This window comes from Lithobates pipiens, unplaced genomic scaffold, assembly GCF_037356315.1.
Source record: "Lithobates pipiens isolate NorthernLeopardFrog02 unplaced genomic scaffold, aLitPip1_a1.2 Scaffold_18, whole genome shotgun sequence".
In the NCBI taxonomy this organism is placed as follows: domain Eukaryota; kingdom Metazoa; phylum Chordata; class Amphibia; order Anura; family Ranidae; genus Lithobates; species Lithobates pipiens.
Window position 1 is genome coordinate 21,159,434 of NW_027507758.1, and position 21,210 is coordinate 21,180,643.

At 46.5% G+C, this 21,210-nt stretch overlaps 1 protein-coding gene across 7 annotated transcripts in view; it reads left to right on the plus strand.

Moving 5' to 3' along the window:
• LOC143986994 (uncharacterized) overlaps positions 1-21,210 on the plus strand; it is a 165,728-nt gene that overhangs the window by 137,136 nt on the left and 7,382 nt on the right. For 6 of the 7 annotated variants that reach the window (XM_077485425.1, XM_077485424.1, XM_077485429.1 and 3 more), the window contains 8 exons: positions 3,538-5,127; positions 7,586-7,663; positions 10,409-10,495; positions 13,031-13,122; positions 14,238-14,323; positions 14,747-14,816; positions 20,689-20,792; positions 20,885-21,010. In XM_077485425.1, the coding sequence (XP_077341551.1) occupies positions 3,538-5,127; positions 7,586-7,663; positions 10,409-10,495; positions 13,031-13,122; positions 14,238-14,323; positions 14,747-14,816; positions 20,689-20,792; positions 20,885-21,010 (2,233 nt within the window). The remainder of the gene's footprint in view (positions 1-3,537; positions 5,128-7,585; positions 7,664-10,408; positions 10,496-13,030; positions 13,123-14,237; positions 14,324-14,746; positions 14,817-20,688; positions 20,793-20,884; positions 21,011-21,210) is intronic. The other variant, XM_077485430.1, reaches the window with a different exon arrangement.

Consider the following 21,210-nt stretch of genomic DNA (forward strand, 5'->3'; position numbering starts at 1 on the left):
GATCTGAGATGTGCCGTGTCCGGGTGACACGAGCGCATCGGGATCGCGCCGCTGCGTGGTCACACGCACACGCGCGATCCCCCTCCTTCTGAAGGACGTTCAGGAACGTCCACTCAGAAGTAGAAGGCTCCCACCCGGCCGTATATATACATTGGCCAGGGGGGAAGTAGTTAAATAGCAAAAAGCGGCTGGCTGTAAGCTGGACTAATGAGGCAGGTTAATGGTAACTCGGTGAGTCACTGTGGTAACAATGAGTGGCTGGTAATTAACCGACAGATGAGCTGCTTCTGAACACTAAAACAAAAGAGCTTCTCGTTAAGTAGCAGGAGTGAGCCTTGAGGATGCATGCTTACCAGACAGATATGACAACCCTAATTAAAGAGCAGCCATATAAGGCATGTTGTTGTCGGAAGATGTCACGCAGGACGAAACACATTGGGAGGAGCTACATGCTGATGTCATCGCTCAACTGGAAGTTGTTTGCTGGCTGCAGTTGGTTTTTCATCCCTATGTCATCTGTAAGTACAGTACAATTTTAACTAAAAGGTTTTTGAAGGTTTTACACTATATAGAGCGTCTGCTTCAGTTCTTCTTTCTGAGTACATGTGGCTGATAGCTGGAAGTGGTGATTTATAAATAACCAGGCTACCTGCTGACTCTGCAAAGGAGCGGAGGGAGATGAGGCTAACGTGGAATATTTCAACACATGCCTTGTATGACTACCCTTTATTTAGGGAGTCCTATCTGTGGTAAGCGTGCATCCTTGACCACTTGGTGGAGGCCTTGGGTCTACACTAATATTTTTTCGGTTGAATGTTTCTTTTCAGTTTTCTGTACTTTGTGGGCTTTTACATTATTATTCTTGGGACTTTTTATGCCATTGATATTTTCAAATTTGTGTGAATCCACGGATTAGCGTTTTATTGTTTATAGCAATACAAACCTGACAGGGGTCCTAACCCTTCCACATTCCACCCTGAAAATACAGTGCATTTCTACATAGAGCCGTATACATGATATCTGGTTATTGGAAACTTTGGCACAGCTATTTGGGAAAGAGAGGCCCACAACACCAAGCTAATCAGGACTCTATTCTTTAACACAATCCATTCAGTCAAACACAGGAAACGTGGTTCCAGGAGGAAAGAGTCCAGGAATAATATTATTTATATGCTGCTGGTCCATCAATGTCCAATCATGACTTAGGTGGGTCCTAAAGTAGTACAGTACAGCAGGGAAATCCTAACTTTCTAAACAATTTTCTAAACAAATGGCCAGTTTACTGTCCTTAAAGCTTTAGGGGACCGGACTGTGGCCTGTGGAGGAAGAAAATGGCGTGGAGTAAGTGGGAGTTAAAAATGCTCCATCATTGGTTATAAGGGGAGTAATAGTGCCCCATCTTTGGTGTCAGTGGAAGGAATAGTGCCCTATCATTGGTATCAATGGGAGGAATAGTGCCCCATCATTGGTATAAATGGGAGGAATAGTCCCCCATCATTGGTATCAATGGGAGGAATAGTGCCCCATTATTGGTATCAATGGGAGGAATAGTGCCCCATCATTGGTATCAATGGGAGGAATAGTCTCCCATCATTGGTATCAATGGGAGGAATAGTCTCCCATCATTGGTATCAATGGGAGGAATAGTCCCCCATCATTGGTATCAACGGGAGGAATAGTCCCCCATCATTGGTATCAATGGGAGGAATAGTGCCCCATCATTGGTATCAATGGGAGGAATAGTGCCCCATCATTGGTATCAATGGGAGGAATAGTGCCCCATTATTGGTATCAATGAGGTCAATGGGAGGAATATGGGAGGAACAGGAAATATGACCTGGCATAGCTGCAGTAGCAAGCCTCCATCCCTAACTACATTAGTAACAACAGAAGAGGAAAAAGAGTGGGACTTTAGATGAGGTATGTTACTGCAAAAAAAGTGTATGGAGTATATATAATAATAAAACTTTTTTTGATCAAATGCAGTTTCATGGTCTAGAAATGCATGATACAGTTTCCAAAATATAGACACAACCATTTATAAATGGGCTGACATTATAGAACAAATATACCAAATGGACATATGAAGTACGGTACATATGGTGATCATACATGATTTTATTTATATATATATATACACACACAAATGGATGCATGCTGGATATAGAGAATAAAATCCGAACTGTTTTGGCATCTTATAAAATAACTCTACGCGTTTCGTGAATCACGTTCACTCATCAGGAGTATAGATGCAAAAATTTACTGTAAGTACAGAAAAATCTAATATGTAAATACAAATACAGTATGCCCTTGATAAAAAAGGGGGGGGATTCTAAAGAATTCAATAAAAAAATCGAATGCCTGATACCTACAAATCAGCTCGAAAAACATACCAGCTCATATAGGGATGACGGGGTGAAAGAGGGGGTCCCAAGCATAGTGTCAGGTCCGGAGCTGAAGCAGGAAAAACCCAAACCAGATCAAGGGAACTGCCAAGTAGCAGTCCAGGTTACCACAGTGCAATCAACAAGAGAATGGATGATGTAATTGCAACGAACCGCATCAATCAGTTCCCAATCATTGGTATCAATGAGAGGAATAGTGCCCCATCTTTGGTATCAATGGAAGGCATAGTGTTCCATCATTGGTATCAATGAGAGGAATAGTGCCCCATCTTTGGTATCAATGGAAGGCATAGTGTTCCATCATTGGTATCAATGTGAGGAATAGTGCCCCATCATTGTATCAGTGGGAGGAATAGTGCCCCATCATTGTATCAATGGGAGGAATAGTGTTCCATCGTTGGTGTCAGTGAAAGGACTGGTGCCCCATTGTCACTGTCAGTGGCAGGAACTATGCCTATTGTTGCTGACAGTTGGGGGAATAGTGCCCCAAGGGCCAGATAAAAGCAAGCAAAGGACCACATCCGGCCCCTGGGCCGCAATTTGGAGACCACTGGTCTACAGGAAGGTCCAGGACTTGGCTGTGTGATGTGTAGGGGTGTCTGATCATAGAGCTGGCTAAGCAGAATCAAACATTGATATATATGTAGTTCAGCAGCTTATTTAGCTCTATGTCTATAGTGCAGCTTTAACTACCATTTACTGATCTGGGATGTTCTCCTATACATACCAATGTTTCCCCCTTCCCTACACCTTCTAATCACTTTGCTCATCATCTCCATAATCCTGATCTGTCTCACTCATCGCTTTTTCTCTCATCCAGGTTTCACACTCATCGCTTTCCCTTTTAACCAGGTCTGTGTCATTTATTAATTCCTCATCTGTGTCTGGAGTCCAGCTTTCTTCATCCTACCTTACTTATTCTCTCCAAGGTCCAAGGTCTGTTCCTCTCTTTGTCTCATGTCCCATATTAACTCTCTCCCTGATGTCTGCCTTACTCTTCATTTTCTGTCTTCCATGGTGTATCACTCTCTCTCGCTTTTTTGGAGTCTCATTTCTCATGCTGCACTATCTGTCAGTGATCCCTATCTGTCATTCACCCTTGTGCCTTACTCATCACGTTGTCCGTTTGCAGGTCAGCACCTACTTGAATGCAAAGGAAAGCGAGGGACCAGATGCATGCCACAGCCTGACCTTGCCACGACCATCCAAAAAAAGTCGGTCATTTGAACAATATACTTTGATATCTACAAATGACTCCAATAGTAGATCAAGTTTGCTTTTCAGGAGCCTCAAGAGAAAGGAAAAAGCACAAAGGTGTACAGTGCAAGGGATTATGGACCTGCACTCTGATAAGAAGCCCATCAATGAAGAGAGCACAAAATATGAAACCTCCACCTGGCCTCCCAAGCTTGACAGGACCACCCCACAACCCGAATTTGGGAACTTTCTCAATTATGTCAAAAACCCACTGACAAAGGAGATTGATGCTGAATGTGCCGTGTCCGGGGCAGATATCAAGCAAACGGAAGTGGAAAGTCTTCATTCTACCCAACCGATCTCTCAGGCCACGTGTCCACATGTGACTTTGGGTTCTGTCTTGGTTCTGGATCTATCCAAGGAAGCTAGTCTTGTGGACAACATTCAGGAGTCACTTCGAATAGAATCTGTAAAAGACAATGGGTTCTGTCTTTTTTCAGATTCTGGAGATGCAGATGAAATAAAAAGTACAGAAATTGTAGAGCCAATCAAAGAGGACGGTGACCTCCAAAACACCATGAATTCATTCCAGTCGTTGTCTACAAAGTCATGGATTGAAGCATTAACAACCAGCTCTGGCTATTGCAGGCAAAACATTCATGGCTACGGAAAGGTCGCAAACACTTCACGATCACAGGAACTAGATAAGCTAAATGATGACTTTATCCATTTTCAGATAGATAGACTTTCACCCGCTAATGTTTTCCATCACCTGGAATCTGAGAGGGATGGACAAAGAACAGACTCAAAGTTGGATGAAATGCAGTATGTAAGTGCATCCAGCCATACAGAGGACAACCACACTTCCAAATACCAGAATGGAGTTGGTACTGTCACCTCAACCATCTTCCCAAAAGCTTTAGATTGTGTAAAGCCCTATAACGATGACATGAATAATTCTACCTATGTAGAGTTTGTCAGAACGTACAATGCAAAACCCAACCCTATAAACAAGCCTTACAGCTCACCCAATAACCTACCCAAAAAGAGGACTAATAAGAGGGTTGCTTCTCATTCATTCCCAGAAGTGCTCCACCCCAATCAGGAGTTTCTGGAGCATGACGATAAGGAGCTGGAAGACATCTGGAATAATGCTAAACATGGGCAACTAGAGAACCCAATCCAGAAACCTCCCATCGTATCACTGAGAGAAAATGAAGGAGACCAGTTGACTAAAGCAAATCAAGAGACCCCAAATCACAAAACACCAAGTGGCCAAGTAGTTATGAGGTCAGAGCCAAACATGTTAGTGGCCACGTTTTCATTGCCCACCTCGGTTGTCTTATCTACAGGCTCTGGGGTGGAGAAGGACCAAAGGGAAGACGGCAGTCTGATTCAAGAAGGAGTGGTGTCCACTGCTACTTCAAAGGAGAGTAATCAAATGGAGAAATGTCAGCCAACATTAGGGCAAGAGCCACATGGTTTGAAGAATAAGTCTGATGGAGTGGAGACATCCATAACCATGGTGAGATGGGTTTTGTGTGTTTATGATGGAGCACCCCTGTTTATTTTCTTGGGTGGTTCCATGTTTGAAACAGAGTGGAATAAGTAGGAAGAGATGACATGCGACACATAGGACAATGGTGAGAACACTAGAATATTGCTCATTCCTTGCACAGCCAGGAGGTTGACGTTCAACCTTCAATTGAAATTCCTATGATAGCAATATATTTATAGGGGCAAAAAGTCCATTAGCTCCAGGCCCACCTATACAGAGCTCCACCAAGATCCTTTTTATTGGCTAACTTTGGTGATTGAAGATGCAAGATTTCATTGGCTTTCTTTTATAGACATTATACAGTTGTACAATGTACATTTACATTCTATATTACAATACAATTGTACAATGCCAGACAAAGAAACCTGACCTGTTTCAACATCTTGCATCTTTAATAACTTGAAGTGGACTTTCAGTAATTTTTCAACTCTCAATCTATTAAATCTTCACAAACTGGAGGGAAATTTGGGACTTTAGATGAAGCGATTGGATAGTGGAGGTGAGTTATAAATGCATAATATTCAATTGATGACATAAATCATAAAAAATATTTATTGATTTGGTATGTAGTACATGTAGAAAGCATAAACATGATGAACAGATTAGTACAAACATGGTACCATAAGATCAGGGTAATAGACAATATTTATATGGGTAGATACCCTGGCAGATGAATACCATGGCAACCCGCCCAAAGCTGGCACATGTTTTGACACATTTTTTAATAGATATATATATATATATATATATATATATATACACCATGTGGGTACATGTGCCAGCTTTGGGCGGGTTGCCATGGTATTCATCTGCCAGGGTATCTACCCATATAAATATTGTCTATTACCCTGATCTTATGGTACCATGTTTGTACTAATCTGTTCATCATGTTTATGCTTTCTACATGTACTACATACCAAATCAATAAATATTTTTTATGATTTATGTCATCAATTGAATATTATGCATTTATAACTCACCTCCACTATCCAATCGCTTCATCTAAAGTCCCAAATTTCCCTCCAGTTTGTATACATTACCGGGATGGAAGCACCTTGAGGTGCTTCATTTAAAGTCCCACGCCCCCCTTCTCTTCTATTAAATCTTCTGCCCTTGTTGTTTTGACTTTGGATAGTTAAACATTTTATTTTCTGCCAATAAATCCCTTATAGAGCCCACTTTCTCTTTCTTGCCTGGTCATTAGCCTAGCTTATAACATCATACACAGCTCTGTCTCTCTCTCACTCTCCTGAGAGTTTGCCAGGAAGGGAGGGGGGATGAGTCATAGGAGGGCAAATGAGAGCTGCGGAGCTGGAGGTGTGCCTCTGTGTGTCTGTGTAAATCTAGAAAGTGAGCAGGCAGCAGCTTCAACTGTGCAGTTAAAACGACTGCAGCCAGTCTCAGCGGAGGGAGATTTCTGCAGCATATTTGGCAAGTACAGAATCACAGTATATATAAAATAATATGCAAAGTGGTTGGAGGGAAGCTTCAGAAAGGCAAAGATGTTTTTATTAGAAATTATGTGAGCAGGCTGCAGTTTCTCTTATACATGTGTATACAGCGTTCAGCTGCGTCAGGCTTTTTAAGCTGTAGTAATTGGATTTGGGAGTGGAAAATAGAAGAGGCCAGAGAAACGCTGCTAAACGCTAACACGGATAAACGCGCATTAACACCAACGCAAAACGCTTCTAAAAGCGCGTTTTTACAGCCGCTTTTTCCTGGAAGCAGCCCTCTGTGTCTCTCGCACAGGAAAAGAAAAAGATTTTCTTGGGTTATATTACATGAAAACATTGTTAGTATTCTTCAAGATCCAGTCGTAAAATTTGGAAGGACCTGGGAACCTTGGGCTAGTTATATGCATGTTCAATTTGAATTTTCACGCACTGTTTGAAAGTCCACTCTAGCCCTTGTCGGGACCTGTTTTCTTTTTCCTCTTCTTTTTTCCCTTCTCTCTCTCTTTTTTTTTTTTCTTGATTTTTCTTTTCTTTTTTTTTGTGATCATGCTGGCTCTCAGGACCACGGAGAGATCGATGGCCAGTCTTTTTTGGTAGACGCAGAGATACCCTTTTTTCTGGTATTTTTGGTTCCTCATTGATTAAGGGGGCAAACTTGTTTGATGTGATAGTTTTGCAATCACCTTGCACCTCCTTGTTACTACTCTATGTTGAAAGGTTTATATTTTCATACTGGACATTGTGCCCTTGTTTTGTTATGTTTCTTCGTACTTACCCTGGCATCTACATACTGCTTGCCTACTGTTTCTAGATTCCCATAATTATCAAGTGGATCTAGTCTTTAATGGAACTTAGTGTAGACTTCAGAGCGATGCACCCAAAGCTAGATATATTGCCATGGTACAGTATTTTGTATGGATACTCTTTTTGTTGGTTGGAGCAGATTTATACTATGTTGGTGTGATTTGCAGGTGACTCGGAAGTTGGACTATCAGCTGATGGAAGGTTCCCTGGAGAAGAAACACATCCTGCAGTCAGGGGGAAGAAAGGTGAGCAGGACATGAGGAGACAATGGTTAGACAATAGTATGACAACTACTTCCAAACAAACAAACAAAGGGCACCAAGAGACACCGAGACAATCTGAAACGTTGCCAACAGTCCCGATCTGCCCAGGACTCTCCAAACAAAGGGCACCAAGAGACACCGAGACAATCTGAAATGTTGCCAACAGTCCCGATCTGCCCAGGACTCTCCAAACAAAGGGCACCAAGAGACACCGAGACAATCTGAAATGTTGCCAACAGTCCCGATCTGCCCAGGACTCTCCAAACAAAGGGCACCAAGAGACACCGAGACAATCTGAAATGTTGCCAACAGTCCCGATCTGCCCAAGACACTCACAAATTTCTATCCCGATATGACCTTGTCCCGGGCTGAGTCCCGGAAATCAAGGTCTGTCATGGACAGCTGTTAACACAGTGCATATCATGAGGGCAAAATCAGAGGTGCTGCCCGTCAGTGCGGGTGCTACCTGGACGGGATGGGCTGCACTACAAACACAAAGATCACATGCGCCATACACTGGGGACACAGATCCCTCCCCCTACCTTCTCCTCCAACAGCTGAGCTGTTCAGGCCCGCACCTCTCATTATTGGGGACTGATGCCAGGAGGTCAGGTGGAGCCTTCTGCCTCGCGGTGATTGGGCATCACTCGGGGAGGGAGTGTGGCCAGCATCGGAGTAGTGATTATGCCAGGCCGCTGGTGGTGCAGTAAGTTTGTGAGGCAGGAGGTGGCTGCAGAGACTTGAGAGCGGTATGTGTTAATGCTGCAGTTGGGGTCTCTTTGCATGAGCTTGATCTCTGCTAGCAATAATTTGCTAGCAGTAAAAGGGTTAATCTTGTTTTTAGTCACCTGCACCAGGGATCTTATTAGTCTATTGCAGTGGCGGCTGGTGCGGATCCCAGTCCTCCCCAGTACATACCAGTATAGAAGAATACCCCTATAGTGGGGGTATGCTCCCAGTCCTCCCCAGTACATACACGTATAAAAGAATCCCCCTATAGTGGGGATATGATCCCAATCCTCTAAGTACATACCAGTATAGAAGAATCCCCCTATAGTGGCGGTATGATCCCAATCCTCCCAGTACATACCAGTATAGAAGAATCCCCCTATAGTGGAGGTATGGTCCCAATCCTCCCAGTACATACCAGTATAGAAGAATCCCTTTATAGTGGGGATACGATCCCAATCCTCCCAGTACATACCAGTATAGAAGAATCCCCCTATAGTGGGGGTATGATCCCATTCCTCCCAGTACATACCAGTATAGAAGAATCCCCCTATACTGGGGGTATGGTCCCAATCCTCCCAGTACATACCAGTATAGAAGAATCCCTTTATAGTGGGGATACGAACCCAATCCTCCCAGTACATATCAGTATAGAAGAATCCCCCTATAGTGGTTTTATGATCCCAATCCTCCCAGTACATGCCAGTATAGATGGGGTATGATCCCTGTTCCTCCCAGTACATACTGGTATAGAAGAATCCAGCAGCAGCCAGTTGTTTGGGGCTGAGTCCAGTGTGTTGTGGCCAGTTGTGGAAGGTCCCCATGCGGTTGGTCTTGTTCATTAGCTTTGGAAAGACGGCGGGATAGTCATCGTTCTCCTGTTCCCCGGGCAAGTAGGTGGAGCTGGCTGAGGATTTGTCTGTCCGGTAGATCCGGTTTCTGGGGGATGGGGACGTTGCTGGGTTCGGTTCCCTAGAGGAACGGACAGGTAGGGTAGTATTTCCAGTGCTCTGTATCAGGCCGTGGTGACCAGATAGAAGAAGCCAGTTCGGGCCAGGTGATGGGGGGACAACCGAGCCCGACCAGTCCCGGAATGTCCGCAGCCGTCTCATCTCTCTCTCCGTCCCCAACTTCACTGCATGAGGGGGGCCAAGAGCCCAACACCTCGTGTACCGAGCCCATGGCGGAGCGCTGACCACTGACACTGCCCAGAGTCACCAAAGCAGAGGAGCGGAGGAGGTTCCAGAAGAGTCCGGACAGTAGCTTCTCCTCCTGGCCAATTGGGTTTTAAGATCCAATTTCCTGATTGGCCTGGAGGAGAAGCAGGAAGACAATAGCGAATATTAATTTGCTAATGTCACACAAGTGGGTGGGCTCAGGGTCCACCAGCCCACCCTTTTGAAGCCAATTAGAGCCTCAGGCTCTAATCGTGCTTAAAAAAACAAATAAACATTGCAATCCATGCGTCCGGCACCCTGCATGGAGATTAGGGGCCAGGCACATGGATTAGGGGGGCGGCGTCCCTGTGCCCCCTATGAGTGGCCGCCACTGCTTTCATTGCTGTCAGATCCCTGAAGAAAGCACATGATTATCCTTCTTGTAGAACCACGCCCATATTAAATGATTGCCCGACCCTATTTAAAGTACAAGCTCCACCTACAGTGGCTTTCAGGACACATAGAAAAACAGGTGTCTCTAAAAACTTTTTGGAAATGTTGGCAACTATGAATCTGGGGTGGATATACTAAAGACAAATAGACTCTGCAAGTGCAGTTGCTGCAGAGCTTAGTAAATGAGGCAAAGCTTCACTTTGCAAAGAAAATCCAATCACATGCTTGCACATGATTGGATGATGGAGGTCAGCAGAGCTCCCCCTCGCTTGCTAAGCTCTGGAACCACTGCGCTTGCAAAGCGCACCGTCTATTTGCCTTTAGTAAATCAACCCCTCTGTGTCCATGGAAGTGTGCGCTGTGTAATACCGGGTGTTCCTTCCCACAGGCCTCTTCCCGCACCTGGGGGGTGTTTTACGCCGTGCTGGTGAGGAGAACCCTATGCTTCTACCACGACCGCAAACATTCCACCAAGGTAAGTGCCCAACCGTCTCACCGCTAACCTTACTTCCTTATGTAAGAGTTTATGGTTCCACAGAATCTACTACGTCGATTTTATTTAGAAACCAAGCCCATAAGAAAGCGCCTCCACTGAAAAAATCCAAGGGAAATAGGCAAAAAGAGCGCCCGCTGGACATCTTAAAAGTCCATCACCAGTTATTGTTAAGAGAATTTAGGGAGATAAAGTGTAACCAATGCGTTTTGGGGAACAAACAATCCCTATTCATCAGGGCTTGGATAAAAAAATGGAAAAGCTTGCTTTAGGACTCTAAATATAAAGCCTCCTGGAAAGTGTTCAGTGTTAAATAAGGAGTATTACTGGTCGGAATGGATAAAAGCTTCCAAGCCCCGATGAGGAGGGGCTGTTTGGCTCCTGAAATGCATCTTCCTGTTGTCTTAATTTTATAAACCTTATATGGTGGCAAAGCTGCTGGTGGGGTGGGGGGGGGAGGGGGGAACCACCAGTCCTCCTGTAGGGGGCCTGGGCACACAGGTGGGTCTGAATAGCAGAAGGAATGGGTGAGGTCGGACAGAGAGGCAATTACAGAAGAATGCCCCGTGCGGCTCTCTGCAGCTGCTGAAAGATGGTTTCTCTCCCTCTCGCCAGCTTTCAGCTGCTGCAGGGAGAGACACAGACACAGGACATCGTTCCTGTAACTGCCTCTCCCCACCTCCTTGTTCTGCCTACTTCCAATCCCCCCCCTCTCGTGTGCCCCGCCACTGTGCTGCACCCCTTTCTCCCCCTCCTGTGACACTGCCGGCCTCCGTGTCCTGTAAAAAATTTATTGTAAAAAAAAAAAAAAATTCTAAAGCATTAGTATTTTTTAAACATTGTAAAATGAAATCATTTTAAAAATGTAAAAATTCAAAAAAAAATTATACATTTTAAAAAAAAAATGTAAAAAAAAATGAAAGGGCTAATTCACACAGGTTCTCTGTTATGTTTGTGTCCACTAATGATTTTTGTGTATTTGTAGTGAAAATATTGTTTTGATATATTGGGGGCCTGCCAGGTAGGCTGTACGGGGCCCCCCGCGATTTCTAACAGCAGCCCTGTATGATGGTATAAGTCAGGGGTCTCCAAACTTTTTAAACAAAGGGCCAGTTTATTGTCTTTCAGACTTTAAGAGGGCCGGATTTTGGCCAGCAGGGGCAATAGATGCCATGGGCCCAGCATCAGTGAAAATAAATATGGCCCCAGGGTTGGTGGTCAATAGGAGGAGTAGTATCCCATCATTGGTATCGGTGGATGATATAGTGCCCCATTGTTGGCGTCAGTGGGAGGAATATTGCTTCATATTAGTGGGAGGAATGGTGCCCCAAGGGCCATATAAAGGCTCGGAAATGGCCACATCTGGCCCTCGGGCCACAGTTTGGAGACCCCTGGTATAAATGGCAGTAAACTCCCATGTATGATGTTTACCTATGGGTAAGCCTATAACAAGGCTTACCTATAGGTACAGTAAATATCTCCTAAATGTGCGCCGTTTAAGATATTTACTTTAGCTGCAGCCGGACGTCACCGGTGCATGCGCGCTAGAGAAAAGCCATATCCGGCATTCTTACTGTGGGCACCCGGCTGTGGCTTCACAGCCGGGCACCCACTACGCATGCGCGAGTGGTGCCGTGATACACTGCACAGTCATTTGGGACACGTGACAGGTCCCAGATGACTGTGCGGCGCAAGGGGAAGTGTTGTCACCAGCCCGGGCATTGAAGAAGGCAGACTACGAGGGACCCCCTAGCAACAGGCATTTAGAGGTGAGTAAAAAAAATTTTTTTCCAATTATTTTTTTATTTTTATTTTTTTTATGAATTTTGAGCTATTTTTTTTTTTTTTTTGGTGGCAACACCACTTTAAATAATAATAATAATAATACTAGCACATGACTTCAACTGCCTGCCCCCCCCCCTTTTTTTTATGCCGTTTACTACTGCTTTACAGGATATGTCAACCCAACATTTCCTATTCCTGATATGCCGTTGCTGTGTATTGCTTCCTATGTGTGAAATCCCTGGTGTTTCTGCCAGACTCTCTGCTTTCCTATTAAAAACTGACCAAACTAAGCAGGAGAACAAAGCATGGTCAGTTCTCTAGCTATGCTGGAAAGTCAGCATGCTCTACTCCAATGACCAGACTTGTCCTGACACGCCCCCCCTCGCACTGCCAATCACTAGGAAGATCAGTATGCTGCTGTTTCTCTTCCCCCAGCTCTTATGCAGCTGAGAACAGAGGAAATGTGATCACAAAAAAGGGTTGTTTTACAAGGTGAGATTTTTCATATACTTTAAGATGACCAGCTGGCATTTTGTCTATTTCCATTACAAACTTGTGGCAGCCAAAAAAAAAAAACGAATCCTAGAGAAACCAGCAGGGGATCACAGTGCAGTCACGTGTCAAGGGACAACTTGCAGCTATGTCCATAGACAGCTTGGATGGAGAAACCTGCCCATGGCCAAAGAAAACTGACATGCATAATAGTAACTCGCCCTCTATGTCTCCCAACAGAGCCCATTGTCTGCGCCCCCCCTTAACCTCACAGGCGCGCTCTGCACACCAGAATCAGACTACAACAAGAAGAGCAACTGCTTCCGCCTGAGGTCAGTGAAATGCCGGCTCACTCTTTACCATTAAATTATTCTTATTCTGGGTAAATTATCAGTCTCTTCTTGTGGTAGGTTGTCAGAGGGGAACAGGGCTGGGACAAGGGGTTGGCAGGAGGGGGCGGCTGCCCTGGTGCCTGGGTGCGGCGGGGAGTTGTGCTAGAAGGGGTGATTTGTACTAGGAGGGTGGATTTCTGTTAGGAAGGGGGAATTGGGGTGGGGGAGTTGTGCTAGAAGGGGTGATTTGTACTAGGAGGGTGGATTTCTGTTAGGAAGGGGGAATTGGGGTGGGGGTGTTGTGTAAGTAGGAATGATTGGGGGAATTTGTGCCGGGGGGGAAATTTGGAGAGGGATTTGCGCTGGGAATGGGAAGATTAGTGCTCAAATTACTATTATTATTTTCTGGGGGGGGGGGGGAGTTGCTGTCACATAGCGCTCTTACATTTTCTCTGTGGGGGGGGGGGGGGGGCGTTTGCCACCTTTGCCCTGGGAACTAGGTTACCTTGTCCCGGCACTGGTGGGGAATGCCACACTTGCTGCCAAGTTATAGAGCTTTAGGAAATCAATTACTGCATAGGGGCTCATGCACAATAACACATTAGGTAAAATGCGTTGAGTAACATCCTTTGTTATAGCATACATTGTTGTAAAATCCATTTTGATCTCTACATAATCCTGTTTCTGTTCGGAAGGGGGAATTGGGGTGGGGGAGTTGTGCTAGTAGGAATGATTGGGGGAATGTGTGCCAGGAGGGGGAATTTGGAGGGGGATTTGCGCTGGGAATGGGAAGATTAGTGCTCAAATTACTATTATTTTCTTGGGGGGGGGGGGGGGGGGTTGCTGTCACATAGCGCTCTTACATTTTTCTCTTCAGGGGGGGGGGGGGGGGCGTTTGCCACCTTTGCCCTGGGAACTAGGTTACCTTGTCCCGGCACTGGAGGGGAATGCCACACTTGCTGCCAAGTTATAGAGCTTTAGGGAATCAATTACTGCATAGGGGCTCATGCACAATAACACATAAGGTAAAATGCGTTGAGTAACATCCTTTGTTATAACATACATTGTTGTAAAATCCATTGTGATCTCTACATAATTCTGTTCTTTTTTTGCAGGTTGAGGGACGGCTCCGAGTACCTTTTCCGGGCCCCAACCAGCAAGTTGCTGCAGGAGTGGGTGTGCAAACTCCACCATAATTCCGGTGAGGGCTCATTGCGTAGGCGACTTATCCAACACTCCACAGAGTTTGAACGATGGACAAACTGGGATAGAATGCCATAGTGCCAGGCTACTGGATTGTGTGGAAATCAGGCCAGCAGAAGGCTGGTGATCTCAAACACCCGCTGGCACTTGATGCCTCCTGAGATCTCCCCGTCTGGTCTCAGCCACCTTGGGGTGTTACATCTCCACCTGTTACATTCTTCATAATATAAAATTAATTAAAACACCGTCAGGGGTGGTGAACCTTTCATAGTGGCCACTCCGTTTCGAGAAATATTAGAGACCATGAGGGGGTTTAACTCTCTGGTGTCCACCAAACACATCATGGATCATGAAATTGTTGTCTAGATGGAGCCGCTTGTTGAGGTCAGTAGATCACTGTATTTTTCCTCTTGATCTGCAGGTGTTGAAGACAAAGATCCACTCCGAGACCCGGCACTGGTGGCTGACCGCTCCCCACATCTCCCATCTCGGTGAGTGAAGGAGGAAGATATACAGATCAGAAATCATTGTTTCATCTCCATAACACTTTGCCTAAGGCAGGATTCACACCTTTGTGGTGTTGTGCGATAATGCAAATTGCACATAATCCTTTCAACGCACCTGTACCACAAGGCAAAAATGGTTGCTACTAAAATGCAGGCCTGTGTTGGGGTGTTGGGAATGTGTATTGAGGTGGCATTCAAAATAAATGATGCCACCACCCACTGCACCACAGTTCATGTGCTGGTGAGCGCAGTGGCGTAGCGTGGGTTGTCAGTGCCTGGGGCAAGGCAAGCAATTTGCGCCCCCTTACCCGTGGACGTTTAGATACCACCACCCTGATCACACTCCCGGATACCCCCCACTCTGATCACAACCCCCCAGATACCCCCACCCTGATCACATCCCCAGATACCCCCCCCCACGACACACACATACACTCTGATCACACCACCAGATCCTCCCCAAATTCTCTCTGCTCTGATCACACCCCCAGATATCCCCCAGATCCCTCCACTCTGATCACACCCCCAGTTCCCCCCAAATCCCTCCACTCAGATAACACATCCAGATACCCCCCCAGATCCCTCCACTCTAATCACACCCCCAGTTCCCCCCAGATCCCTCCACTCAGATGACACATCCAGATACCCCGCCCCCAGATCCCTCCACTCTGATCACATCCCCAGTCATCCCCCCCATCCCTCCACTCTGATCACACCTTCAGATACCCCCCCAGATTCTTCCACTCTGATCACACCCCCCATCCCTCCACTCTAATAACACCCCCAGTCCCCCCATCCCTCCACTCTGATCACACCCCCAGTCCCCACCCCCCATCCCTCCACTCTGATCACACCCCCAGTCCCTCCCCTCATCCCTCCACTCTAATAACACCCCCAGTCCCTCCCCCCATCCCTCCACTCTAATCACACCACCAGTCCCCCCCCATCCCTCCACTCTGATCACACCTCCAGACACCCCCCCAGATTCCTCCACTCTGATCACACCCCCAGTCCCTCCCCTCATCCCTCCACTCTAATCACACCCCCAGCCCCCCCCATCCCTCCACTCTAATCATACCCCCATCCCCCCCCCATCCCTCCACTCTGATCACACCCCCAGTCCCCCCCCCCCCATCCCTCCACTCTGATCACACCTCCAGATACCCCCCCAGAATCCTCCACTCTGATCACACCCCCAGTCCCCCCCCATCCCTCCACTCTGATCACACCCCCAGTCCCTCCCCTCATCCCTCCACTCTAATCACACCCCCAGCCCCCCCCCCATCCCTCCACTCTAATCATACCCCCATCCCCCCCCATCCCTCCACTCTGATCACACCCCCAGTCCCCCCCCCCCATCCCTCCACTCTGATCACACCTCCAGATACCCCCCCAGAATCCTCCACTCTGATCACACCCCCAGTCCCCCCCCCATCCCTCCACTCTGATCACACCCCATATTCTCTCCACTCTGATCACACCCCCAGTTCCCCACCATCCCTCCACTCTGATCACACCCCAGTCGCCCCATCCCTCCACTCTGATCACACCCCATATTCTCTCCACTCTGATCACACCCCCAGTTCCCCACCATCCCTCCACTCTGATCACACCCCAGTCACCCCATCCCTCCACTCTGATCACACCCCTAGTCCCCCCCCATCCCTCCACTCTGATCACACCTCCAGATACCCCCCCCCAGATTTCTCCACTCTGGTCACACCCCCAGATCCCCCACCAGATCCCTCCACTCACAGAGACAGGGGGGTTAGCTGTGTCCTGAGCAGGCAGAATATCCCCTGCAGGACTTCTGGTGGCTGCGGCAGCTGCAGCAACTATCAGGGAGTGTCCTTCACCCTGACCCCCTCCTCCGCTGGCACACGCGGCCTGATAACTCCCCTGCACAGCGTGGCACTCACTACCTGAACACACTCAGGATCTGGATCTACCCTCCGCTCCACACTGCTTTGCATGCTTGGATCCATTCTCCCTGCTTTCTCGGTGACAGCAGCTAAACAGAAGATAAACTAAAACCTCCACTCTGCACCCTCTCTCCTACCAGGCGCAGCAAGGAGGTTTTAGCTTACCTGCTGCCTTATGGTGGCACCAGCCCTGTCTGTGCCCCTCTAAATGATGCGCCCGGGGCAACCACACTGGCTCCCCCAAGCTACGCCACTGGGTGAGCATAATCACAACGCAGAGCTGTGACTCCAGCCTAAACCTTTTATTTGGGAAAAGCTCACAATGAGAAGTTCCGGGGGAAAAAAAAAGTGATAAGAAATTCAGTGGGAAGAATCCTCGGGGGCGGAGCAGTTTTTAAAAGTTTGTCGTTTTCCCTTTTTCTTGGCACTTCATCGGTTTTTCCTGCCACTAAATATAATAACTTAGGTCAGGTTTAGGATGGGATGAAGTATTGTTGATGTTTTCAGAGAATAAAAATGGGTGTCAATTCATAATAGATCGGTAACATCTACGGAATCAATATTGCTGAGTTAATTTAGCGTTTGCAAAAACTGATCAAAAACAAAAAAAAATCAGATTTCTAATGTTGAAAGAGCAATGTGGCCATTTGTGATTATATAGATATGAACTGCTAATAGCCTGGTACTAATCATGGTGCCATGGGTCACCAAATATCAGTTTAGACCTCTTGTTAAAGCTGAACTTCGGTCAGCTTTGTAATAGTTTTCCTCTACCTTGCATCAATTTGCAGTCCATTTTCCATTTACTCAAGCAGACATGAAATAATTTGCATTCCTCTCATTGACAGAGCATGGTCCCCTGAATATCCTATTTGTAGGACCAGTGGCTGCCATCAGGGCCGTCTTTAAGGCAGGGAAAAAGGGGCAGCTGCTCTGGGCCCTGTCATTGTTGTGGGGCCCAAAGCAGCTGCCTCATACTTGCCAACTATCCCAGTTTACATTCCCTTGTCCCTTGAAGTTTTAGTCCTGTGCTGTGTCCCGATATCTCAGTGTGAAGTGCTGCTACTAATGCTGCCCAGCTCTGCCCTATTGTTGTGTACAGAGGACTCACCTGCAGACCTGTGTTTACATGTAAATACTGGCATTCATATGTAAATAGCAGTGACATGCATATGTAAATAGCTGAGGCCAACTGCATTGATATGTAAATAAAGGCAGCATTCATAGGTATATCATGCCCCCCTGCAGTGAGGAGAAGATGTGCTGTAACCTATAGAAACCAGTGAGCAGTATTACTGTACAGCAATCTCTAGCAGCCAATCAACAAGCAGAAATGTGCTGTAATCTCTAGCAACTAATCAGAGAGCCTTAAGGGGTGCTGTAACCTCTAGCAACCAGTCAGTAAACAGTAATGATATGCTGTAACCTCTGGCAACCAATCGCAATCGCTGCCTGATCTGATACAGTAAACCGATTTTAAGTCTAGCTGCTATTTATTGTATGTCTCAGAGAAGGTGGAGAGCGAAATTGCATGGGGGGAGGGGGGCCCTAAGAAAATTTTTGCCCAGGGCCCAATCAGTATTAAAGACGGCCCTGGCTGCCATGCTGTCTCCTTGAGTGAGACCTTCTGAAGTTTATTCTGATCAGTGGTGACATGGTTGCATCATCCATACCTCCCAACATTTTGAGATGGGAATGAGGGACACCTACTAACAAAAGTATGTAGGCATAGGACACGCCCCTTACCACACCCCCTTAAAGGAGAAGTAACCCCCCAAAAAAAGGTTAATTAGATCCAGAAGGGCTTTTTTTTACCACTACTATTCCTTTAGATTGGCTTTTAAAATCTACAAAAGCAGCAATTTAGAAATTGGATGAAAGGTTTATCGCTGGGAAACACTTTTTGAAAGATATAAAGTGCATTTTCTATACAACTATATGTATCAGACCATATCAGGGACAAATGAGTTTGAAAGAGGGACATTGCTGCAAATCAGGGACAGTCCCTCGAAATCAGGGACAGTTGGGAGCTCTGCATCATCAGTCTCTAATGTGGGAGGTCCCAGCCAGCTAAGAATCCAGGTCTGTCCCTCTGACATTAATTGACAGGTCACGAGTCCCCAGGTCTGCCCCACACTTTGACATCAGCATGATCCGCTTGGTGTCAATTCCCACCCACACTCATGCCCACCGCTGTTGCCAATGTCCCAACCCAACATCGGACTTGTAGTTTAATGAGGCAACCAAATAAAAACAGCTTGTTACTTTGGGCTCCTGAGTAGCAAAAATCTGGGTTGCCAAGGTTCGCCATCACTGCTATAGAGGGATATGCCTGAGGTTTACTATATCCGAATGACAGCTACAGCAGTTCCACATTGCAGAGGGGGCGTCGTATGACGTCCTCCCGTGACCACGCTTTCTGCGCACCCCCTGCGGCACGCATCGGCAGAGATCTGTGATCGCTGTGTCCTCCAGATACAGCTGATCACAGATCAGGGTAAAGAGCCAATCACAGCAGCTCTTTACCATGTGACCAGCTGTGTCCAATTACAGTGTAAACAGGATTTGACGGTTATCAGCAATCCTCTCCTTACACTGACAGCACATGGATAGACGACAATCTGCACAGGAAACATCTAGAATGATAATCAGAGTGCTGATCATCAGTGTCCTGATCATTATTATTATTATTTAGGGTACTTATATAGCACCATAAATTTACGCAGCGCTTTATATATACATTGTACATTCACATCGGTCCCAACCCTCAAGGAGCTTACACTCTAAGGTCCCATTCATGCATACTAGGGCCAATTTAGAAAGAAGCCAATTAACCTACCAGCATGTCTTTGGAGTGTGGGAGGAAACCGGAGTACCTGGAGGAAACCCACGCAGGCACAGGGAGAACGTGCAAACTCCAGGCAGGTAGTGTCATGGTTGGGATTCAAACCAGCAACCCTTTTTACTGCTAGGCGAGAGGGCTACCCACTATACTACTGCAGCCCCAACAGTGCCCATCAGTGCCACATATCAATGCTTCCTCATCAGTGCACATCACCAGGCATGTACTGGCCATTGGGACTACCGGGAGTTTCCCGGTGGGCCGATGGCTCAGTGGGCCACTCTGATGTAAGGGGGCTGGTGATGGGACACTCTGATGTAAGGGGGTGCTGATGGGACACTCTGATGTAAGGGGGTGCTGATGGGACACTCTGATGTAAGGGGGTGCTGATGGGACACTCTGATGTAAGGGGGTGCTGATGGGACACTCTGATGTAAGGGGGTGCTGATGGGACACTCTGATGTAAGGGGGTGCTGATGGGACACTCTGATGTAAGGGGGTGCTGATGGGACACTCTGATGTAAGGGGGCTGGTAATGGGACACTCTGATGTAAGGGGGCTGGTGATGGGACAATCTGATGTAAGGGGGTGCTGATGGGACACTCAAAATGTAAGCGGGCCGGTCTGGATGAAGTCCAGGGCCAAATTTCTGTCCCAGTCCAGCCCTGCACATCACTGAAGGAGTAAAAATGACATAGTTACATAGTTGGTCAGGTTGAAAAAGACACAAGTCCATCAGGTTCAACCAAAAATAAATAAATACAATCCCATATCTACATATACACAAACCGAAGTAACAAATTACTTATTTACAAAATGTTATAACAGGAACTAGGAAACTATTTTTTTCAAAATGTTCTGACTTTTTCGATTGTTTAGCAAAGAATTAAAAGCCCAGTGGCCATTAAATACCACCAAAAGAAAGCTCTATCTGTCTCAAAAAAATGATTAAAACATCATATGGATACAGTGTTGCATGACCGGGCAATTGTCATTCAAAATGTGACAACACTGAAAGCTGAAAATTAGCCTGGGCAGGAAGGGGGTTAAAGTGCCGCCTTCACATGACAGATCTCTGTATTTCCACTCTCAGAGGGAACCTGCTGAATTCCTGTATACCAGACCTGTGCCAGCCAGTAGCAGTTCGAGGCAGAGACCCGGCAGAGCCACTTCTGGAGCCATTCAGTGTGCCAGCTGGTGAGTAGCCATGCCAGTGCATGGCAGACAACTTGTAGATTTATCAGCACATGTCACACTTTGACCCTCTCCACCTCCTCCTCTGTCTACAGGCGGCTGCAGAGCTGACACTCATCAGGCGAGGTCTTGGGTATCAGACAACATCCTGGAGTCTGCCGATTCAGAGTTTGATGTGAGTCTGACAGCCAGCAGGAGGCGCTCTCGCTCTTTCAGCTCAGGTGAGACCATGGCAAAATCGGTATGTAGTGCTGGCAGCCGGGATCAGGTGCCAAGAAAGGTTATGGGGCCCAAAGAAAAAGGATTGCACTTGAGAATGTGGCCAAGTTACAAAGTCATTGTTAGTAATTAAAGTGAAGCTGTGCTCACTTCACATATCTGATTATATCTAAGGGGGAAAAAAAATTATAGGCTTATTGAA